The sequence below is a fragment of the Diadema antillarum genome, unplaced genomic scaffold (genome assembly GCF_040938485.1).
Source record: "Diadema antillarum isolate AM-2024a unplaced genomic scaffold, OU_Dant_1.0 seq00000451_RagTag, whole genome shotgun sequence".
NCBI classification, from domain to species: Eukaryota; Metazoa; Echinodermata; class Echinoidea; order Diadematoida; family Diadematidae; genus Diadema; species Diadema antillarum.
The window spans coordinates 852,312-875,582 of NW_027271424.1; the positions used below are offsets into that span (position 1 = coordinate 852,312).

General features: G+C 39.8%; 1 protein-coding gene across 1 annotated transcript in view; it reads right to left on the minus strand.

Moving 5' to 3' along the window:
• Positions 1 to 10,974: 10,974 nt before the first annotated feature.
• The window catches only part of LOC139732823 (NACHT domain- and WD repeat-containing protein 1-like), a 97,397-nt gene continuing 85,100 nt past the window's right edge, over positions 10,975 to 23,271 (minus strand). The window contains exons 13-24 of the mRNA XM_071643665.1: positions 22,494 to 22,727; positions 19,760 to 20,355; positions 19,229 to 19,331; positions 18,648 to 18,727; positions 17,749 to 18,019; positions 17,082 to 17,240; positions 15,799 to 15,971; positions 15,145 to 15,288; positions 14,418 to 14,522; positions 13,575 to 13,770; positions 12,801 to 13,022; positions 10,975 to 12,028 (exon numbers count right to left, since the gene is read on the minus strand). Of these exons, the coding sequence (XP_071499766.1) occupies positions 11,793 to 12,028; positions 12,801 to 13,022; positions 13,575 to 13,770; positions 14,418 to 14,522; positions 15,145 to 15,288; positions 15,799 to 15,971; positions 17,082 to 17,240; positions 17,749 to 18,019; positions 18,648 to 18,727; positions 19,229 to 19,331; positions 19,760 to 20,355; positions 22,494 to 22,727 (2,519 nt within the window). The 3' untranslated portion in view covers positions 10,975 to 11,792. The remainder of the gene's footprint in view (positions 12,029 to 12,800; positions 13,023 to 13,574; positions 13,771 to 14,417; positions 14,523 to 15,144; positions 15,289 to 15,798; positions 15,972 to 17,081; positions 17,241 to 17,748; positions 18,020 to 18,647; positions 18,728 to 19,228; positions 19,332 to 19,759; positions 20,356 to 22,493; positions 22,728 to 23,271) is intronic.

The window sequence follows — 23,271 nt, forward strand, 5'->3', positions numbered from 1 at the left end:
AGCGCATAATATTTATGTGGGGGATATATCTATAAAATGATTGTTTTGTGGTAAGTAACATGCATAGATCTTTACAGATAATGACATTCCTACATCCGTCCATTCAATGATGCAGATGGAGAATTGTCTATAAAAATTCATTTTGTTTACTGGGAGCTCTTGAGTGGCCTTTATGTACCCTTGATAACAAATAGTAGTAACGATAATTTGCATCTGTGTATTGTATAATGTAAAAGACTTTTCGAGTGCTTTACAAAATTTCCTAAACTTCAGAAAAAAAAGATTTTACTAAGTGCTGAATAAAGTGTCTATCTCAGTCATAAGTTATGCTTTATCAAAGTAATATCTATCATAATAAGCACATCTACTGTCACTATTGAATTTTTGATAAGATATACAAGTTAGTGTCCATGAATATTGATTGTCCAGGACATACCATTTTGGGTTGCGCGACCCTTCTTTGCCCTGTTGTATTATCATTATACATGCATGCGCTGGGTGGGACTAATGTCGGGTGATGTTCGTTATTCCGAAGGTTCTATAATCTGAAAATGAGATAAAGTTAGTTATTCCGAAGGTTCGTTCTTGCGAAACACTCAAACTCCCTATACCTTTGATGTTCGTTATCATCCGAAAATGAATTTGGTTTCGTCAAACAGAACTTATGTGGCTTTATTACAAAGGTCTGTTATTCCGAAGGTTCGATAATCCGAAAATGAAAATAAGGTTCGATATTCCGATGGGTTGTCAATCTGAACATATAAAAAGGCTCATTAATCAGAAAATGAAAGACAAAACAAAACACCAACAACAACAACAGCAACAACAAGACAGAGAGAGAGAGAGAGAGGGAGAGAAGATGCGTACCAATGAACCTCCGGAATGACGTTTTTTCGGTAATAACAGCCTTTTCTTTTCTTTTCTTCTTTTTTTTCCCGTTTTTTCGGAGTAACAATTATAAAGCATCAGAAGAGTGAACATTTCAATTTCGGATTAACGAACCTTTGGAATAAGGAACCTTATTTCATTTTCTGATCAACGAAACGTCGGAATAACAAAACTTAAATAGAAATAACGAACTGTAACTGGGACTGTCAATATACCCGAGAGGATTTGATTTAGTAGCAGTAGTACGGCCAAGTTTTGAAAGAAGTCAATCAATTAATGCCAATCTACTGCTACCATGGTTTGACGATCGAGTCTTGTAGTGTGCACTGTAAATCTATAGGTTTCCTTTTTGCAATTTTCATGATAAAGTTTGTCTTAGACAGAAACTCTCACAGCAACATGCTCAAGATTTGTCTGATTCAGCTAATGTGCACAAAACAAAAAGCTGGAACTGTCTTGAGACAAACTAAAGTATAATTATTACGTATTATTTCTCTCATTGAAAGCGCTACGCACAATGAACGACAGAGATCTGTCGGCCATCCATGTCTAAAATATTGTCTCTATGACAGTGTGAAGTCCCCCCCCCTCTCTTTCTTTTAGCCTTGCTAAATGGACGTAAGCTACAAAAACACAAATAAACAAGTATCAGTACTCTTGAATAAACGAAAATGAGGCTGTCATATACATATCATGCTTTAGTTGTATTACAGGGAAATGTATTGAAAGAAGCTTGATTGTAAAAAACATTCTGATCTTTTGAAAAAGAATAATGATAACAACGTCAATGATAATGATAATGATAATGATAATAATAATAAAGTACAGCACTTGCAATCGATCTGGTGACCAATTCTGGGTCGCAGATGGACATATTAAGTGAATTACATGCATTCGTTCATATGAAAGTGGAGAGGACACGGAAAAGAATAGAAATAAGTGTACACAATCCAACAAACATAAAACCAAAAAACAAGATGCGAACATAATATGACGTCAGATTTTTTTTTCAATGTTTCTATGGATCATGCTAATCGGATCCTCAGTAGAAGAGAAATCCAGAGAGATGAGGCTTCAGAAATAAAATCGCCATCTCGGATAGTTGACATTGTTTTTTGACTGTTAATTGCATACCATTGCAAGAGCGGAGATTTCTGCCAGAGCATGATTATTTTGAGATCAGGTTTTGCAAATATTTTGGAGCCGAAGAATGTTTCATGTGTGCAGAAGAATTTTAAACTCCCCCTCCTTTTGGACACTGGTAGCCAGTGAAGAAACTTGATTTTTACTTGGGAAAAAAATAATGACTTGATATTTCGAAAACATGTTTGAATGTCTGCTTACCTTTCCGCTAATCTGGTTTCCAGACCCTTTGCTAACTTTAGTTCCTTTTACAAAATGCGCCCGCGACGGAATAATTATTGTCGCCTTTGCCCAAAGGACCAGCCAGTTCGAGCTGTTTCTGCTTTCGTCGTTAGAGGGCGTTAATATTCTGTGAGGCAAATAATGAGGACAGGCAGGTGGTCTGGAATCCACACTACGTCTCCACTTTCTTCTGTTAACTCATCTTTCGACTTGTTCTACGCTAACACCTTCCGCGCCCGTATGTACAAATTTCTGTAAGCTGTTGACCTGCATTGTGGCTACACATGGGCCGGGCTTCCATGCAGTATACCATACATGTTTTCAGGAATATATCAAATATTGAGGAATAAAGGAACAATGGCATGTTAATTTGCCAGGGTCAGGCTGCTGATTTCTTTGTCATAGCCATGTAGCCATAAGTGTTTTGTTAGGAATGAAGTATGATCTGCACTCTTGTATTGCTCCTTTGTCATTTTGGTTATGTTTTGTTTTAAACTTGTCACATCCGTGTTATTTATTTTTATTGAGATGCAGAATAAATACAAATAAAAGAACAAATGAGATAAATCTTGTCTCTTGAACAGAAGAGGATGAGAAAGAAGCAGAAGAGAAAAGGAAGAAAAATATAAGAAGGAAGAAGAAGAAGAATAAATGGAAAATATAACTACTGTGTAAGCAGTACAATGGGCAACCTTTAGCATATATAGAAAAGCTTGTATCAATGTAATATCTTTTCTGGGAGAAAAATATATCTCCTCACTGAGAGATTGTCTTGTAATAAAAGGAAAATAATTGCAATAATAATGTGAGACACATTTTTTTCTTTTCATGGAAATTTACTGACTGAAATAAATATGCTACTTTAAGCTTAGACAAAGTAAAAAAGATGACAATACCTTGCCTGTAAAGCACTCTTTTCTCTGAAATGCATAAATATTTTCTATGGATGAAAATTAATGCACTAAGGATATATTTCCCACATTATGTGTGCATGTATCTATATATCTCTCTTCCTATCATTCTCTCTCTCTCTCTCTCTATATAATATATATCTATATATATCTATATATATATATTTATAAACTAGAAAAGCACTCTGAGCGCAAACCTCCGCCAAGCATGCAGCTCATTTCCACCACTGATTTTGTTCTTCCATAGAGATATCAGTGATTTCCACCCATACGTACTTATAGCATTGTGTGCTGAAAGTCGCCTGATTTCCCAATATAGAAGCCTTTGTTACGTCATAAACCCTCAGCTGCACGGCGCGCCTCGCCCTAGCAGAAACTAGAGCGCGCACTTTAGTGCGCCCATGCAAACCTCAAATACGCGCAGCCTGAACTCCCAAGTTCATTGACCCTACCTGCCAAAATATCAAAAATCCTTCATAAATTCCCCAAAATTTCTCGGATCACTACCAAAAGTTAATAATTTGTTACTTGTGTCATTCTCAACCTTTCCTGCAAGTTTCATCCAAATCCGTTAACTACTTTTTGAGTTATTTTGCACACGGACAAACAAACAAACTAACTAACACTAACTAACGAACGAACAAACAAACAAACAAACATAACCTCTCTTGGCGGAGGTAATAAAAGTGCACATATATACAATGAATAAATATATATATATATATATATATATATATATATATATATATATATATATATATATATATATATAAAGTAACAGTAAACCCATTCATATTGTAGCTACAATATTTACAAGAAAACAAAGCAGTTGTGGAAAGACAAGAAATGAATATCTCATCTTCTTCTGCATGTAGCATAGGTTGTTTTTAATGATTTATTCTGATACATCAGTTGCCACAAAGAGTCACACATTTAAAAAGATAAGCCAAATACACAATATTAATGGAGATATTTTTGACCGTGATTGTTTTTTTTTTCTCTCATAAGACTCGTACATATTACTCCATACACATATCGTTTAGTGAAGAAGTATATTACATCAAAGTATGTGATCACATACACTTAATATGATTAGCGACACGAGTACTGTACTAAACAATGATATCTGAACAAGTATGTACAATGACATCTCAATGGTATTGAAAACTGCATGCAGGGAATAATCCATGCATCGGATGCGTTAGCATACTAGTTGTTGAGATCCTATGGTGTACCAGAGTCCATGTGCCTTATGAATGACGACCTGGATGTAAAGTGTAGAGATTATACATTTTGTTTTGTTTTGGTTTCTTTTCTTTCTTTTTTTTTCATGAGAAGGGGAGGGGCGGGGGGGTCATTTTTATGATTGCCCGCTGCCCCCTGAACCATGACCATTGAGGACGAATGAGCTCCAAAATAGCCTTCACACCGGAAATACTACCATAACTTACAATAGAGAAATGTACAAGACTCATCAAGACCAGACAAAAAAAAAAACAAAACAAAAAAAACTCTCCTCTTTCATTTGTTGTTTCACGCCATGTGACCCTTCACAATTGAACAATCCCTAAATTGGCAACAACATCAACAACAACAAAAATAATACGTGTAAACAAAATGGAAAAAAAGAAGAAGAAGAATAATGACATATTACAGTCTATGTACAGTATAAAGATTGCATCAGGAAGAGACATGGTAAGGTGCATACCGCGTAATACCAGTTGAAAAAATTAATTAACTTAAAAATCAGGAGCTGATCCACATTGTACATTAGTTCTCCTACAGAGTTCTATTGATTGAATTGTGTGACTCCACAGGTAATCAAAATTTCCCTTTGATTGGCATCTATATTAGTCTTTTATTTTATCATACATTGCAAACACTTTACACTAGTTACAAATACAGCGGGTAGAGATATGGCTTTGGAAAGGAAGTTCAGAAGATTATGTACTTGTACTTTATGAAACGCAATAAACATGCAGGATTGTATCCTACCACAGTTAATTAATCAACTTCGGTGACTGAATTTAATCAAACATATCGTTTCTATTCGTCTGTAGGTCTGCTAATAATCTAGATGCAAAAAGCCTGAAGGTTGATTAGTGTGCACTGAACAGCAAACAACATTCAAACAAAATTTTGCATTTGGAAAAAACAAAAAATCATCAAAATATATGTTCACTTCTTTTGTTTTCTTAGCAGCAAATATAAGGTATAAAAATAAGTCAAGTTTGAGTTGAAGATCTGTTCAGTATACACTCACAGATATGAAATATATTACCATCATTTATTAAGCAACATCAAAATACACTGTATCCAAGATAATTGTAATAGACATGGACTTGGCAATCAATACTCAAGTGCATTTAGTACAAAGGTTTCATTTCAATCACATGCATTTAAATTGTCTTATTTGTTCACAGTACAAACTCACATGATATATGCACGATCAGTGCAGTTTTGATACTAATATGGTTGCTTTACACTCAAATAATTATAACTGCACATCTGTTTTGATACTGAAATGAGTACAGTGAAATAATTGGTACATAAACACCATCAGAGTGAGCAAGGAAAAAAAAAAAGATATTGCACAAACCTTGTCGTAATTTCACCAAACAATTTGCAGTGAAACACGTCAAGGGTATCAGCCATTCCAGAACAGCGAGGCGGTAAAAGTTAACTTCAAGACAACCATACACACTCATCTTAATATTTCTTCAACTCCTTTAATTTTAAATATAAAAATACGTCTGCAAGTAACACAAGTTGTCAATCCATGAGAGGTTCTTAAAGCAAATATTCTCCTCTCGACGTTTGTCCATGGAACTAATTTGGTGACTTCTCATATATATATATATATATATATGCCAAGCTCTTGATGTACACAAAGATGTACACATAATTCCCACATGTCGATATAGCAGCCAAAATGGAACATCCACATTTACACGCATAGCTGTCATGAATATAAGCAGCTATCTAGATAAATGACACCGGGCCTATGTAACTGATTTGTAATCAACTGCCGTTCCACCTGGCCACACCGCATGCTTTCAACTTTACAAGTGTATCCAACAGCTTTCGTTCGGAGCACGTACACGTACGTCCTCAGCAATTACAAGATATTGCAAACCGAGCGTACGAAATCGTCATCTGATTCGGTGATGCTACCCAGATACATGTATCTCCAGCACATGCATGTACAAAACTCGCAAATGTACACTGTGACGACTCTCACTTTGGTGCGAACATCGTCTGCACACACAAAAAACCCTCATGGAATGTGTTCTGAACATTTAGTCTTACTACATCTGTCATATGCCTATTAGAATAGAACATAATCCTGCCTAACTTGGCTGCCTTCTGGTAAAACAGCAAAGAGGCTTGTGCCGCCTTCAAGCTTCTGTTCATATTTTCTATGGGTGTTTTTTTCTCATCATTACCAAACAGGCAATAAAAAAATTTAAAAAAAATTGAAAAGAAACTGAATAGAGGGACTGAGACCCACATACTACATGGGTATTCCGCATCTACCACAGGTGAATTCATGTATTAGACTGACCAGTGCTACATCAAATAAGTAACAACATCACATAGTAAGATATAATATTGCATGTATGAATCTTGGATCATGATCCATACAAGTTGTTCACATTCATGGTATAATTACGCTCATAAAATAACCATAGAAAAAAGGGAAAAGCACAATGGCCTTACAGTCCATTGTACATGATTTTTCTGCATGATTATTTACAATTGGGGTAGATTTATCGCACGTATCTACTAAAAAAGCGTTTGTAGTCTCAACTCGGGCGCTGAAAAACACTGTACAATTACCTCTGCTGAATATTCTTTTACACAATAATGTAAACGGTATGACACAAAACATAACATACAAAAAAGATCGCTGCACATTACTCTGTCTTCTTTGCTTGTGTCCACCACTGAGCGAAGTTGCACACGTTGAACATGGAATGTCTCATGAAGAACAAAAAAAATCTTGTGGCATTACACCATAAAAATTAATTCATCTTAAATGTAACGAAGGTCTTATGCTTCTGTATCATCAATAAAACCACCGATAAATTTCAAACACAGGCATATGCTTCACACCCTTGATATATAAAAAAAGAGAAGAAAACAACATGTGAGGATGAATGCACACCCATTCACATCTGAAATGAGATGTATTCAACCCTTTCACTTCCAAATATTGCCACTCTTTACGTGGCTATTGCATGGCACGCACAATTTTCGCAACTTGATGGGTTATTTGTGAATCTGATTACGCGGTACTGGCCATATGGGGAGCGTCGCGGCAAAGTCGCAAATGAGAAACATGATCATTAGCACTCCCTCTTTTGACACTTCATTTTCCCTCGAGAGGAGATGTCAGATGCTAAATATGATGAACACTTTCTTCAACCCATAGGAAGGGTCTCTTGCTCTGTGATTGAATCTATTGTTTATTGGGTTTTTTTTCTATTGTGCAATTGATTTAATTACCGTGAGTTTGACATGAGTGTTCTATTGCTGTCTAGCACTGAGTAGCGTATGTTTGTTTATCCTTTTTAATCGCATTTCACTGCCTTGTCTTTTGCTAGATGCGAGTGTCTGTCTTCTGGTTAAGGAGGTAAGATTTGCTCCCACGTTTTTTGATTGTTTTTATTTTAAACAGCTGATAAGCATGAAAATAAAGGAAAAATTGTCAGTGAGAACATCGAGAAGTATGGCTCGAAAAAATGTCACGCGCACCATCTGTAATCATTCAATTCCAAAGTAGGTGTGAGTGATTTTGCAGAGTTCAAAATACAACACACAGCATAAAGAGTGCTTGCAAAAGAAAGGAAGGATTGAATAAATGTTGGCAAAATGGGCAACCAACTCCTAGCTCTGTACACTAATCACACATGCATTGATCATTGTTGCATCATTACCCCTAGACTTGTGAAATTCGAGACACTGGGTACCGATGAGGCAAGTTTTTTTTTTTTTTTTTGCAGTAATACTTTCAAACTTCCAGCAATATTGCACAGTTATGAGGGATGAACATTAAAAAGAAAAAAAAAACTGTCAAAAAAGAGAAGAAAGAAGACAATATGAAAAAATCAAATGGAAGAGGTAGTCTTTGTTGCTATTAAGTAGACATAACCACATAATATCAAGCTGCAGTGGTGCTGTGTTCTGCATTATCTATGATCTTTACCGCTATTTCTTGTCACTGTAATTTTTCGTGAGACATGCAAGTTTTTGGCTAATATGTCGCCAAACGTACAAATGACAAATAGTTCATCTATGCCATGATGCATGCAGAAACAGCGAAAATTGCACGGCATCTTTGATGACTAAGAGGTACTGTTTTGCAAGAACGATATACCAGTAAGTAGCCACCTCACTCCTCTGTGCCATCCATGCACTTGCAATGTTGCACACTGGAATATTCTCCCTGACACCAGTTCATCCCTCTCATTGCAAATTTAATAAAAAGCGCTGAAGCTTCGAGGGCATATATAGCACTCACAGTGCATCCCTTTGCACAAAATAATCATTCAAAAAATGAAGCCTTTCCCTAATTCTCTCCATTCATCGTATTAATGGCATTTCGAAGCTCTTCTTACTGACTACTGATAACTGGTGTTCATAAATATAGGATACATTCATGGGAACAAACAGCACAGTCCTAGCTCACATGATATACCAATGATTATTATATTCGTTACCCATACACGTTTTCAAGTTCAAATAAATTCACAAGTTGAGCATTCTTGTTAAGTATGTAACTCCAGGTAGTTCACAAGACACTTCTCTCTCTCTCTCGAGAGTTTTCATATTTCATTTCATATGAAATTTTAAATTTTCTAAAAAGCAATAGTCAATATTGCATGCCATCCTGAAAGAAATCTCTCCGTAACTTTGTTTTATCAACAGACTTTTTCCCCCACACAATGCATATTTTAACCTGTCGAGGACAAGCGGATGTTGCTACAACATACACTGCCCGTAGACACCTGCCCGAGTATACTCGAGACTAGTCTTCAACGGGTTAAAGAGTGTGGGGGTTCTGTATGGGCACATATTCCAACATTTCGACAACACCTGCCCACAAGTTCAGCTTCTGCATCAACAGATCGAAAGATGCGGGGCATTTTTGAAACACTTCATCTAAAACAGCACCGAGATGGCCCATACATGCAAATTCAGATCAACATAGGCTCTTCCTTCAGACTGCGGCTGGGTGCTTGCATCAGCGCAAGTCAACGGGGTATTTCTCACGTTCTCCAAAGCGAGGCAAATTTCAGATTGGCAAGAGGAATGCAAATGTCTTGAGGAGAAACAAAGATTGCACAGAAATATTGCCAATGAAGGTGCATAGTTTACTGACATTAGTCCATCTTTTCCGAGCTGGTCTTTTCTATCAAACATCTATCAAGTTTAGGCATTGTTATCTATCAATTTTTCAGCATTACAACAATGGTACAATTTATCCCCCCCCCCCAATATTTGTGGGTATGATGTTGAATGCCTGTGAAAGCTAAGGCAAGACTTCTGCTGGCCAATGGATACAGAATGATATGGGTACTGCTATCTAAATCTGCTGATGTACAAACTTCATAACTACAAATGTGGAAACTAACTTGTGATAATTTTTCTCTTTTTTTTTTAATGTGCTGGGCTACTTTCTGTGAACTTTGCAAGTTTTTAATTATGTGAATGACAGAGGTTTTGTACATGATGTAGGACATATGAAAACCTACTTTGTGTGTGACTATGTTTGCAGCGGTTCTGCGGAGTGGGAACTTTGCCTACAATTTTCACGTAGCAAGATATGTCATGTTTGTGGAGCAGTGAAACTCTGAAGAAGCAGCAGCACGTCATGAGCTCCTCTCGCGGTTCAATAGCAAGGTGATGGCATACTTTACCCTGGATTTCAGACCTATTTCAGTGACAGTGGCTGCTTGAGAAGGTACAGTCCGACCTCTATTATCCGGCCCTCTCTTATCCCAACTTCTCTATGATCTGGATGCCTCCAAGCAGTGAAGGCCAGAAAAAAAGCGATATAAAACAGAGTTAAAACTCCTACAGAACTCACAGAATTTATCTATTATATTCCCTACAGAAACATTTTCCAATTTCATGACTATGATTAATTAAGTAGACGAGCATTAATTACAATTTTGTTGTAATGTACACTACCTACAGTGTACATAGCTACACTGGGTTGGCAGCCTACTTTTACTCATTGTTTCTCCCATATCCGTCCAAATCGCTTATCCGGATGAGCGTCGGTTCCGACATGGCCGGATAACAGAGGTTGGACTGTAGATGGGTAAAGTAGTATTGTGTGTAGTGTGCTTTGTAAACCCTGGTTCTATCGCTAGATGTTGTATCAATGCAGGGGCGGATCCAGGAATTCTGTAAAGGGGGGGCGTGACTAATATTTCTGGTGCCACTTCCGGGTTTCATTTCATTTTTTTCTTTTTATTTCTTTTGTTTTTAACGAAAAATAAAGGGGGGGGGGGGGGCGTGCGCCGGTTGCGCCCCCCTCTGGATCCGCCACTGCAATGCATGCACACTGGCACGGCAGTACTATTGACCTAGATCATACATAACTTATTCATCACAAGATTCCTCTGACAGATGATAAGAGTACAATATGCCCCTACTAACAAAACTAAATGCAGCTGCCATGAAAAGCAGGACAAGTCAGCTAGGAGATAAATCTCAGCATTTACTTCTCTGATGACAGGGTAAACAAATACTTTGTTGGGCTTGCAACTGATCACAACATCGGCAGCAACCCCATCCCCATCCCCTCCTCCTCCCTCCAATAAAAAGAAAGGAGTACAAATCAAATGATGTTTTGTATTCTGGGATTATGAAAATGTTTTTGACAACAAACAAGCCACTGGGAGGCTAAACATATAATGTAAATTTATGGATAAAATGACAAAAAAAAAAGTGTAACCAGACAATGACAGCTCTGATGAAGTCCATCAATATCAGCCCTAAACATTACAGTTCGTCCATCTAAAATGTTTGCATTGCCCTTTCTCTATACACATGACCACAATACATATGACTTGTTTCTCTCTTTCTGGTCCTTCTTTTACCTTCACGGGCACTGAGCATGTCATCCTTTCTACAAGCCCACAGACAATTAGCTTTGTGAATGCAACACGCATCCTGCAACTTACTGTGTGGTATTGCTGCTCTTTAAAAAAAAGAAGGACAACTGCATATTTTGCAGATGTTTCAGTTTCTATTTTTGACTCCTCGGCTACAAAACCACTGTGAAATCAATCTCACCGTTTAAGTTTTGCTTCCATTACCATATTTTTTACCACTGTAGCATCCTCCTATAAAAACAAATCACACTTTCATTGTCGAGTACTACATGTACAGCATTCATGTTCTGCCCTATGAAATCCGGCAGTTCCCTACTTCTCCATTCAGCCTGGTAAAGGATTAAACGTAAAATCTTGACAACGCCTTGAATTGAACACCATCAATTCACAGTGAAATGATGCACGTTCCCCTTCAACGACTCAAAAGTCTCATAGTGAGTTCAAGCTACCAACGCTTATTCATCCCCTCTGGGAGCGGTGGGGGTGGCAAGAGGGCCGGCTATACGATGCGACACACCCCCGACCGCTTGTTGCGCTTCATCTTGCCCGTGGAGCCGTTGCTGGAGCTGTTGTCCGAGTAGCTCTGGTTGCGTCCCTTCTGGTTGTTGGCCGCCTTGATGCGGTTGGTGTCCGGCGCCGAGCTGGTGGACTTGCGGCCCACGGCAGGCATGTGTACAGACGTCTGCTTGTGGAGGAGGGGCGGGTGGGGCTTTATTGGCAGCACTGTCTGGGACTCTGTAGGGAAAGTAGAAAGAAAACTGCATTACAACTCTGTGGTGGACCTCCTCCTCCAAGCCTACAGAAAAACCACTTCACTATGCTCTAGTTTTTACTGTCACAATGAAATCAAGACATATGTGTGCTTCTTTCAATTATCAAAGTGAAAGTACAAAATGCTTCAAAGACATACATCACATACAAATCTCTAAATTTTTTGTAGCACATAAAAAGAAGAAGAAATATTATTGACAGAGATTACTGACAGATATCTAACCACTATTTCAGGCTTGTTGAAGAGAAAATAAGTCAATGGGGAGAAACAAAGAAATCAAACCAGGCTAAAAGACAAGACATCAAGCGCCAACTCAAAAAGCCCATTCAAAGTCCCTCCTGTTGGTGTAAAGTTCAATACCAACTGCATGGTATGCACAGTGTTTTGGTCAGCAGTGCTTAATATACATTAACTGTAAAACAAAGAATATTAAGGTGCATAAAACTTTTCCAAATTTTGTGAGGAGCCAAGAAAAATGCACATGAGTTTTTAAATTTTTTTTTGGTCTATACAATGCATTGAATGACAGTATTATGCTGTACACCATCATGGTCAGCAATTCGTGAAAGTTTGGTGCTACGAAAAAAAGGCCGTTGGCTCCAATTCCCGTAAGTGTCATGCAGAGTAAATCTTTCTGGTTTTACAGTATATTAAAGACAGTGACTGATGCAGCAGGTCTTCTTGAGACATGCAGAATACTTATATTCTATGACCAGGGGGTCACTCTTCACTGACCTTCTTTGAGGTCAATGTCCACCTGGCTCTGGCTCTTGATGTCTGAGGCGGGGCTGTTGTGCAGGCACAGCAGCGGGGTGTTGCCCCCCTCCACCAGCTGCAGGACGATGAAGCTGGCGTCGAAGGACATGTCCAGTCCGGCCACCGCCTGCCTGATGTGGAAGGAGGTGATGAGGACCCCAGTCTGCACCAGCCACACTCGTATCGTCCCATCATGGGAACCTGCCAAACAATAATAAATAAAGTATAAATAAACAAAATGTAAAGTGCACTCCTATTATAACAAACATGGTTGTAACGAAACTCCCGTTGCAACGAAGTGAAAATTTAGGCCCCCCAAATTATTGTCTATATCATATGTTCATACACTTTATTGTTTGGCCATAATGAAATTTTGATATAAAGATAGAAATTTTTTTTTTGCATGAGTGATTTTTCATGCAGAACCGGGCAAGATGAATTTCACATGATTTTAATGCTGCCAATATGAAAACATTAAATAGTATTACTAATAACAAGCAAAAAATATTGTGTACTTTTATTCTTGCACGAGTTTCCGGTCGAGCGAAATACGCCAAAAAAAATTATCACTTTTACAGTATCACATTTCCAAAGCTAGAAAAAGAACAATTCCAAACATTGCCATACCCCCTTCCCTAGCCCCCACCCCTTCCCTAGCCTCCACCCCTTCCCTAACCCCCACCCCTTCCTTAGCCCCCATCCCTTCCCTAGCCCCCACCACTTTCATCCCTCTACCCCCTCCTCTTTACCCACCTGACACACAAATGCTGCCATCGCTGGTCATCTTGCAGCAGGTGACGATGCCTGTGTGTCCCTGCAGCGTCTTCTCAATCTCCCCTGTCGACATGTTCCACACGATGAGGGTGGAGTCCTCTGAGCCTGATATCACGTGCCGGTTGTGATCTGCCGTCGTCACGCATGTGACCTTGTCATCATGACCCGCCAAAATCTGTTCCACATGCAAAAAAGAAGAAGAACAAAAAAAAGACTAGATCAGAGTCTTATTCATTTACATGGAATACTTTATTTCTAGTGGAAAAGATTACTATGCAGGAGATGATAATTTTGATGCTAATATTTACCATCTTCTGTAGACATCTACTCAATAGATAAATAAACTATACATAATAATCTCCATCAAAAACAATTTCCTGTTTCTTCTTTTTTTCACTTTCCTTTCCCATCTAATTTGTTTTTTCCTTCCACTTCTGCTTCCGCACCCTTTGTGATTGTAAGCTTTTCAATGCTTTTTTCTTTCTTTTTTACCGAGGGACCTATATATCTAATATGCTGCATTTGAATGTCTTCAAGGCTGCTATAAGAGGCTCTGGAACCACCCCTTGCAGGTGGTTTTAGAACCTGATTGTATCAGATTGCCTTTCTCATATTTTGTCTGTTTATACTGAGCTGAAAGACTGCTCAAGGCTGCTTGAGGAGGGTTCAGAAACCAACTTTTGCCTAGTAAAAATGGGGCATTAACTGACTGCAGCCTCAAGGACATAGGCTATGGCTGGTAGGGACATCTGAGCTCTGAGCCCTGATACCGTGAAACATTACGGTAGAGTTCCCTGCTCTGCATGGCCGGCTTCACTGTACCTGGGTCAGTTTCCCCGTCTTGGTCTCCCAGATCTTCAAGGACATGTCCTCTGACCCCGTGATGGTGAACTGACCATCCCTCGTCACCGTCACACACGTGATGACCTTTGGTGCCACACGGGGGAGGAAACAAAGAAAAATGTTAACTGGTCAATCAAGGTCACTCATGAAATGGTTTACTGGCTGGCTTGTGTTAGTTCTGAACTGTCATCCTACAATATTTTAAACACATCTTGATGCAAATACCACCAGCCCACATCCCCATGAGTTTCTAAAATCCCCACAGACTTTCTACAGATTCAACAGGTTTCAGCTGGTAATGAGTTGAATATAACATGGGACTAAACGAACCATCTTAGATACAAACACTGGCTCAACCGAATGGCCAGGTGGAAAAGTGGAATCTAACGGATGACAAAACAGTTCTAACCAGTGAAATGTAATTTAGACAACAAACATAGGGTCCTACAAACATCACAACAAAACTGTCACGGGCATATGACTATGCTGTCTCTTGCAAAGAAATTTCCTATTGTATCTTCGTGAAACATTGTACTAATAGCATACTTGCTCAATCAAGCCATTTTCACATTTACTTTGCTGGAGCTGTGTCAAGGATATGAAAGCTCATACAACTCTTGGAGGTACAGGTGGGAAATCAATTTTACCAAGACTTTCCTGGTTATTTTGACCCAAGGTCATTCTTGAACCACAAACGGTCACTCACCTGCACATGGTTGATGGTCTTCACAGACTCTCCACTGCCCGTCGTCCAGATCTTCATCAGCTCGTTGCGGTCACCGCTGATGGCGTAGGTGTCGTCCGGCGTCAGAATGACCATGGCTGAAGGACCCATGCAGGACAGGAGGACCTGGCCAGAGAAGAACAGATAAGTGTATGCTCCATTCTTGCACCTCATACAAATGTGAAAATTCATTTTGCATCTACTGCAAGACTGCAAGACACTATGGGACCCTGTCTTTTGATAAAAGATGATGTACAAGATCAACACTTGCAAATAAAGAAAAGACATTTTACGTTTTAATTGTGAATTTGATTGACACGATAGTCAACATGCATTATCTTGATTTTCTGACATTCATGTCTCCACGTAGGGTCTAGGGTTCATCAAGCATTCTCTGGCCTAGGACAACAAATTTCCAATGAATCCAGATGCCATGGGGTAAGATTTCACTTTTTTTTTTGTGTAGGCAGGTAGTGACCGCAGATCACTGGTCAAAGGGACAATGTGAACAGGTCACTCCTTCATGGATGGGCACACACAATTATTGATTGTCTGCCATCCAACAGACAATATTTGGTCAATTTCTTCTCTTGGAACACAGTCTAGAAGTTAGAAACTCTCATCACAAAGACCTACCTCACCGGTAGCAGCTACCCACAGCTTCATGTAGTTGCTGAAGTCGGCGGAGAGGATCCGCTTGCTGTCCGACGTGATGAGAACGGAGGAGATCGCGTCCTCGTGTTCGGTGAACGTGACGACGACCACGCCGCTGTCTGTGCTCCACACATTGACTGTGCCATCCTCAGAGCCTGCAAATCATGATAGAGTGGTATTTCAGATTACTTTCAAAGTCAGAGTATTCAACAGTTTATAGAACAAGGAAAATGTAAACTGTTGACTATCATTCCCAGTCAAGTTGGCCAGGTAGTGTGCACTACAAATGCTCTCATCCCATCAAATTGTGATACTTTTATTATAAGACTTCTAAGACCTTAACACAAAACAGAAATTGCATTAGCAGCAACACAATGTCACAAGTCTTTTCTAGATTTACATCCAATCCTTTTCCATCTCATGAAATATCCTCTCGCCCCTCTTTTTCTCTTTAATATTATTACTCTTTTTCTCTATCATTTTAAAGCGACACTTCTACCATCATCAATACTGCAATCTTCATCGCAATAACAATTGCCATCATCATCACAAGCATTATGCCACCACCTCTACTACCATCCCTAACATCATGGTCATTGATGCAATTATTAAACTCACACTCAAAATCTTGATCAAAACCAATACTAGCACAATGGCAATCATTATTGTCACCATCACCATCATCAGTGTCACCATTATCATCAGCACCATCACCATCATCATCATCACATCACCATTATCATCATTATTGTCATCTTCATCATCATCACCATCATCACCATCACCACCACCATCACTAGAACCATCATCATCACCATCACTGTCACCATCATCATAATCATCACATCATCATCTTCATCATCATTACTACCATCATATCACCACCACCACCACTACCACCATCATCATCATCATCACCTTCACCATCATCACTAGAACTACACAGCAGTATCATCATCAGTATCACTGTCACCATCATCATCATCATCATCATATCACCATCATCATCATCACTAAAACCATCATCATCACTGTCACCATCATCACCATTATTATCACAATCTTTGTCATCATCACTGCCATCATCATCACCACCATCACCATCATCATCACCATCATCACCATCACAACCACCATCATCCTCATCATCATCACTGCCATCACCACCACCATCATCATTATCACTGTCATCTTATGTCATCATCAACATTATCACCGTCATCATCATTACTAATAGCATCACTTTCATTATCATCCTCTCTCACCTGAAACAGCAAAGCTGCCATTGTCCGCCATGGCAACACACGAAATTGGTTTGGTGTGGTCGCTGAAGGCGTGGATGATCTGGCAGAGGTCGATGTTCCACAGCTTCAGGCTGAAGTCAGCCGATCCGGTGATGGCAAAGTTTGCATCCTTTGACATGGCTGCCACGAACAAAGTCAAAGACATACAGAATCAGTAAGTTTGATATTTATGTGCCATCATTGGGTATTTCTGGACAACAAATGTCCCTTTGGCAGTGGAGATGGCTTTGGAAAGAAATGCACACCCGAAATCATAATGCTGTCTAAGGCTTGATGAATCACAATATTATTAATACTTAATCCATGACAGTTCAATATTAACTGCACCTATGTGTGTTGCATGTCGAAAGTTAGAGTAAATTATTCTAGAATAAGCAGTGACGTACTCTCATATAAAGATATCAATTACCACGCTTTATCAAACAAGCATCTCAGCCCAAAATGTGTAATTTTGACAGATGTTGGTGACTATAATCAGTGTTATGATTTTGTTTTCTTTTTGGCTACACTCTGATATGTGCAAAAATATTGTTCGTATCTAAAGCTTCTAAAAAGCCCTAACTTTCTGTACCCCGTTATCATGGGCACGATACCCTCAAGCCTGTGAGGAAACTATAATCCCACTTACCTATACAGGTGACCTTGTCTGTGTGTGCCGACTTGCCCTCCCCTTCCTTCGCCTTGGGCTTGGGCAGCAGCCACACCCGAACGTTGCCGTCTGCCGAGGCGGTCACCAGGAAGTGACCGTTGGGGGTGATGGTCACCCGTCGGATGGGGGCCGAGTGGCCGGTCAGCGTCTGTAGGAGCTCCTGGGAGCGGATGTTGTAGACGTAGACGACCTGCTCTGACGTGGCCACTCCGGCATACAGGCCCTCGGGGCAGAGACAGATGTCGACGATCTGGGGAAGGGGATGGGGGTGGATCAAAGGGGGATGGGGTAGGGAGGGAGAGACAAGTTGGTAAAAATATTTTATGATTGTCTTAAGAAATTCATACTTTTGTCTTCTGCATAAAATGCCCTCCTAAAAAAAAGGAATGCCGCAAAGAACGATCTACTGGAATTAAAACAAATACATATTTTATCACAGAAAAAATACATCAAAGTACTAACATGTTATACATGCATATTGCACGACCAAAAAAGACAGTATAAATATTTCTTGAAAAAAAATAGTGGGAAAGTTCTTCTTGTGCAAGAAACCTCTCCTTGAGGTCTACAGATTTCCACTGTCCAATATCTTCAGAAAGATCAAGTTATTCTGACATCCTAACTGGCATCACAGCTGATATGACTTTACCTTTTCATTCGACAGTTTGTGATTTTTTTGTCAAATACTTCTTTTGTGTGTATATGACTACAATTCATGACATTTGTTTCCTGTTTATTTGTTTGACTTCATTGTAATGTCAGGCAAATGCCATTAAATGTTTATCTCAGCATGAAATGGCTGATCTACACATCTCAAATATCCACAGAGTCAACACATCGAAATAAACCAAATACACACAAACATGTCTCGCACCCACCTTTCCTTTGTGTCCCTCCAGTGGGTGGACAAATGTTCCCGTCACCAGGCAAGACAGGTTCAATCGGGAATCCTCGTACGCTGCCAGATACACACACAAAAAATAAATAATCATACCAACAATATTAAACAAGTGGGGAATACACATAGTTCAGAAAGGTTACCGCCATGTCATGGCATCTTGACAACTTCTATCATTTGTCTACTAGAGATTCTACTGCTCCATAGCGACAAATTGTGAACCTAAATCATCATGAATCTGAATCTCTCACTTTATTCTCTCTTCACCATAAACAGAGCACAAACATTCATGCTGCATACCCTCTGATGCAACAGTGGACTCACACATTGACTTTGTTATGACTATTCACTGCCTATATTGAAGAGGAGCATTATCTTCAAGGGTATTGGCAGAGGAAAAGCGATATCATCAAGTTTTGGTGCCAGAAAGAAAGATGCGCACAGGCCCATGGCTGTGGCAGGTGCCTGGTTCTCTCTCGGCAAGAAAACAAGCAGGACAGGAAGTGAATAGTTTGTAAACAAAAAATGTGGGAGATGGAGATGGCAAAAAATGGCACTTACCCCTCAGGAAAAACATATCGTCCCCAGATAGGGCCATCTGAGACATGACCCCTCCTTGCCCTTCAATCACATTCAGCTGAGAGAAGTCCCTTAGACTCCACATCTGCAAATAGTGGGGCAACAGAGACACAAAACATTTAGAACCAACACCTCTTTCAAGGTGTTCTGATTATGGTAAGAAAAAGTGTAACTATTTTCTAAACTGCTATTACATGAATTTCTCAACTTTCAAACTTAACTGACATTTGTACAAAAATGAGCTATTTTCATAAGAATTGTAAATCTTACATGTCCTCTTTTGCAGAGGGAAGCAGTGCATCAACGCTGCTAAATATGCATCTGCGAGTGTGTTTTAATGTGCTTACTGATTATACTGTACTAATGTATTGGCTGAGTATGGAGCATACAGCTGTATGTCCCTGCACCTACAAACAATTGTACACATAAGGGTGTGCATAGCACTGGTTTTGACATTGAAACGATTCCAACTTTCTGTTTTTCAACCAGAGAGAAAGGAAGATGTTAACCTACCCGCACTTTGCAGTCTGCCGAAGCAGCAATGAGGATATCGCTGTACTTGTTGGATGTGACGGCTACGACCGAGTCCATGGATCCAGTAAGACTCCACACTAGCTCCCCATCCTCTATGTTGAACACCCTTACCATCCCATCCAGCGTGCCGCTGACGACCCGTTGACAATCCGGCGTCACGGCAACGCAGGAGATGGCGCCCTCGTGCTTCTGGATCGTCTTGAGCAGCTTGCCGCCGTCCGCTGTCCAGAGCTTCAGGGTCTTGTCCGCCGATCCCGTCACGATGATGCGGTCGTCCTTGGAGACGGCGATGCAGGTCACGTCCTCCCCGTGGATGGCCTTGCAGGACCAGAGCTTCTCGCTGGAGGCCAGCTTGTAGCAGGCCAGCGTCCTGTCATTGGTTGTGGCGAAGATCTGCTGGTTGTCGTACGACACGGCCATCTTGACGATCTCGCTGCCGCATTGGACCGTGGAGATGAGAGAGTCGTGTTGGGTGGGCAGCCAGGAGGTAAGTGGAACCAGCAAGGGGCGGGTGAACTGGTCGCACCATTCCATGGCCTGTGTCACCAGCGAGTCCAAGTCACGTGGATATTGACCTATCAAATGAAGGGTATATTAAAAATTTAAGCGTTCTTTTCATGAGCAGTTATGGTGTACATGAAGCATTCCCAAATTTGCCTGGCATATGATAGATGACACAACTTGGTGATAACAAAAAAGATAGATGAAGACAAAAGTTTTGAGAGAATTCACAGCCTTTTGTCAAGGTAACAAAATAACAACTGCCATCAAAATATAGATTTTATCTTCATCACATACCCAAACTTAAATCACTAGTTTTCAGCATGGTAACAAAACAACTATTGCTGTCAAAATAGATTTTATCTTCATCACCAACCCAAACTGAAATCACTGGTTCAACGTAATGACATTGACTCATTACATGTTAAGCCTGAACTTATTGATGCTGTACCACTCTAGATGACATCAACATACAGTACATGTGAATAAACACTTGGAGAGTAAGGAACCAATCAGAACACACAATACGGTGTTTCACTTGAAACACTTTCAATACAAATATTGGCACACAGTTTCCCAGAGCCAGATATAATACAGTCACAAGAACATAATTGACTTTTACAATGAAAATACCACTCCTAGATGTCATTCAATAGTACTCGAGTGTCCTGTTTCATTACAGGAGGAAGTATGAAGAAAGAAATATTGATGTACAATGTACGATGTACAATGTGTCACGTTGCAAGGAAAGAGAGATTTCCGCCAAGCGAGATGTTTAGCCTTTAACAAAGACAACATGAGAGTCAATATGAGTCTTTCCGGATCCGACTTCAGAATGATAGCAGTTAACTCTTCATGTGCCATGGTGGAAACCCCCTGTGTGCCACACTATTTTGAGATACCAACGTTGTCATGCTTTGAGGAAACATTCTATTTTTCAAATCTATGTTACTTCTATAGATATCTGTTATAAGGTGGACGTATAGCAAGTAAAGTTGTAGAGAAAATGCCAAGCTTTGCTTTGATGTTTTTCTTTCAAATGACTAGTAGATCTCTGGTAAATACTGTAAAGGCATGACTTCTACACACAAAACAGTGACAGAAACTTAGAATTTACACGCAAATCCGGTACGTAACACCACTTGTTAGTCAATCACCACATAAAATGCAAGCTTTATGTGAGAGGAACGGAAGTGCGAGGACCGCTTTCATTGTACTGTGGCATTTGGCGATTAATCGATCGGTTTGGGTGAGTTTGTGTGTTTGAGCAGAATATGTGAAGTTGGCACACTGTCAACTGAGTCGACTGAGTCGGACGTGCGAACGTGGCACATAAAGAGTTAAAGGACAAGTCCACCTTCATATACATTAGGATTGACTGAGCAGAAACTTCAAAAATTCATAACTGTTGAACGGATTGTCCGATTTTCCTCAAACTCTCACTGATGTGTTCTACTAATATTGCTGCATTCACTCAACCCACATGTCTATGAAGGTGAACTTGTCCTTTAAGTACAAAGAACAAATTTGTTGTCATTAGTTAAGCAAAAATAATGACAAAAAATATGAAACTTGGAATCTAGTGACAAGTGAATATGAAATCTGTGTGAAAATGAAACAATGGTACATATATAATGTAATCAATCTTAAGTGTATGGACAATCTAATGCGACAAACAAAGTGGTAAGACCAGTCTAATCTGCAACAACAATGAGTTTAGGATGTTTTTAATTTTGTGGACAGTCATTTTATGAACAGGCACTTAAAATAACTTACTGCTGTGAGTGCAATTACCCTCTCTGGCAGCAGATACTTTGGTAAAAGGTAACTGGTACAAGGAAATTCAGCTATGCTACAGAACTAATGAATGCAGAAAAAACTACAAACAACATACCAGTTATAGCCCTAAAATACAAGCTAAGTAACTGAGTACAGAAAGGATTATTAAGTGTCTGGGCATAAAAAGGGTTTATCAGCTTTATGTCTTATTGTTTGTAATGCTGTCTGTTTCTGTTATCTGTGTCTTATAGAAGTGTTAAATAAAATAAAAAACTTTGACTCGATAGCTCGACTCAAAGTGATGATGATCTGGTGATATGAGAGCTGCTTTCATGCTGGCATATATCTGAGTAAAGGGCAAAAATGAAGGGGAGGGTGTGGGGGAGGAGGGGTGGAGGGGAGGGTGACTACAAAGAGGAATGGGTCACACTACCTTTGAGTGGGAGAAGCCGCCCAATCAGCTCCGCCGCCAGCTGCAGCGGATCGGCCATCAGCGCCTCGGCCGACTTGGCCAGCGCGGCAAAGACCAGGTCTATCTCCAGGTCCAGGACCAGGCAGCGGATGGTGGCCAGCTCCTGCAGCACGTGGTGAACGGACGAGGCGTGCGTCTTGGCCAGCAGGTACTCAAAGTTGCAGACCACCGAGGACTTGAGGGTCTTCAGGTCGCCTGGAATTTATCAGCACGAAAAATGCATGCAAAGAGTCAGGGCCAGAGAAGGACCAAATATTTCTATTGTGTGAGTGGAGGCTGGCAAACTGGCATGTTCTCATGCTACTACTTTGCATCCCTCTAAATAATTTCAGTGACTCAGATGACTACATTGACGATAATGACGATGATGGTGGTGTAAATCAAGCTCTGTGGTTATTTCTAACTCAGTCAAAAAAAATTCCTTGATCTTCTTATAGGCTGTTGCACAACAGCCTCTGAGTAGGACCACATTCTTCCTCAAAACAAGCACGCAGGTCAAATTCATCTTTGTGACAGCCTGCACAGCCCCTTGAAGATTAAGAAAGAAGAAGACTGAAATCATTGCTACCCTAAATGTATTTACCTCCCATCAACACTTTCAATGGTGTTGTTTCCCCTTGACATTATGTACAATATGAAATTATATCATTTCATTTTTCTAGCTTCTCCATTTAAGTATTGATAGAGTGAGATCATAAATCAAATGTTGTTATTTGCCTAGCTGTTGTGGCATTCTGGT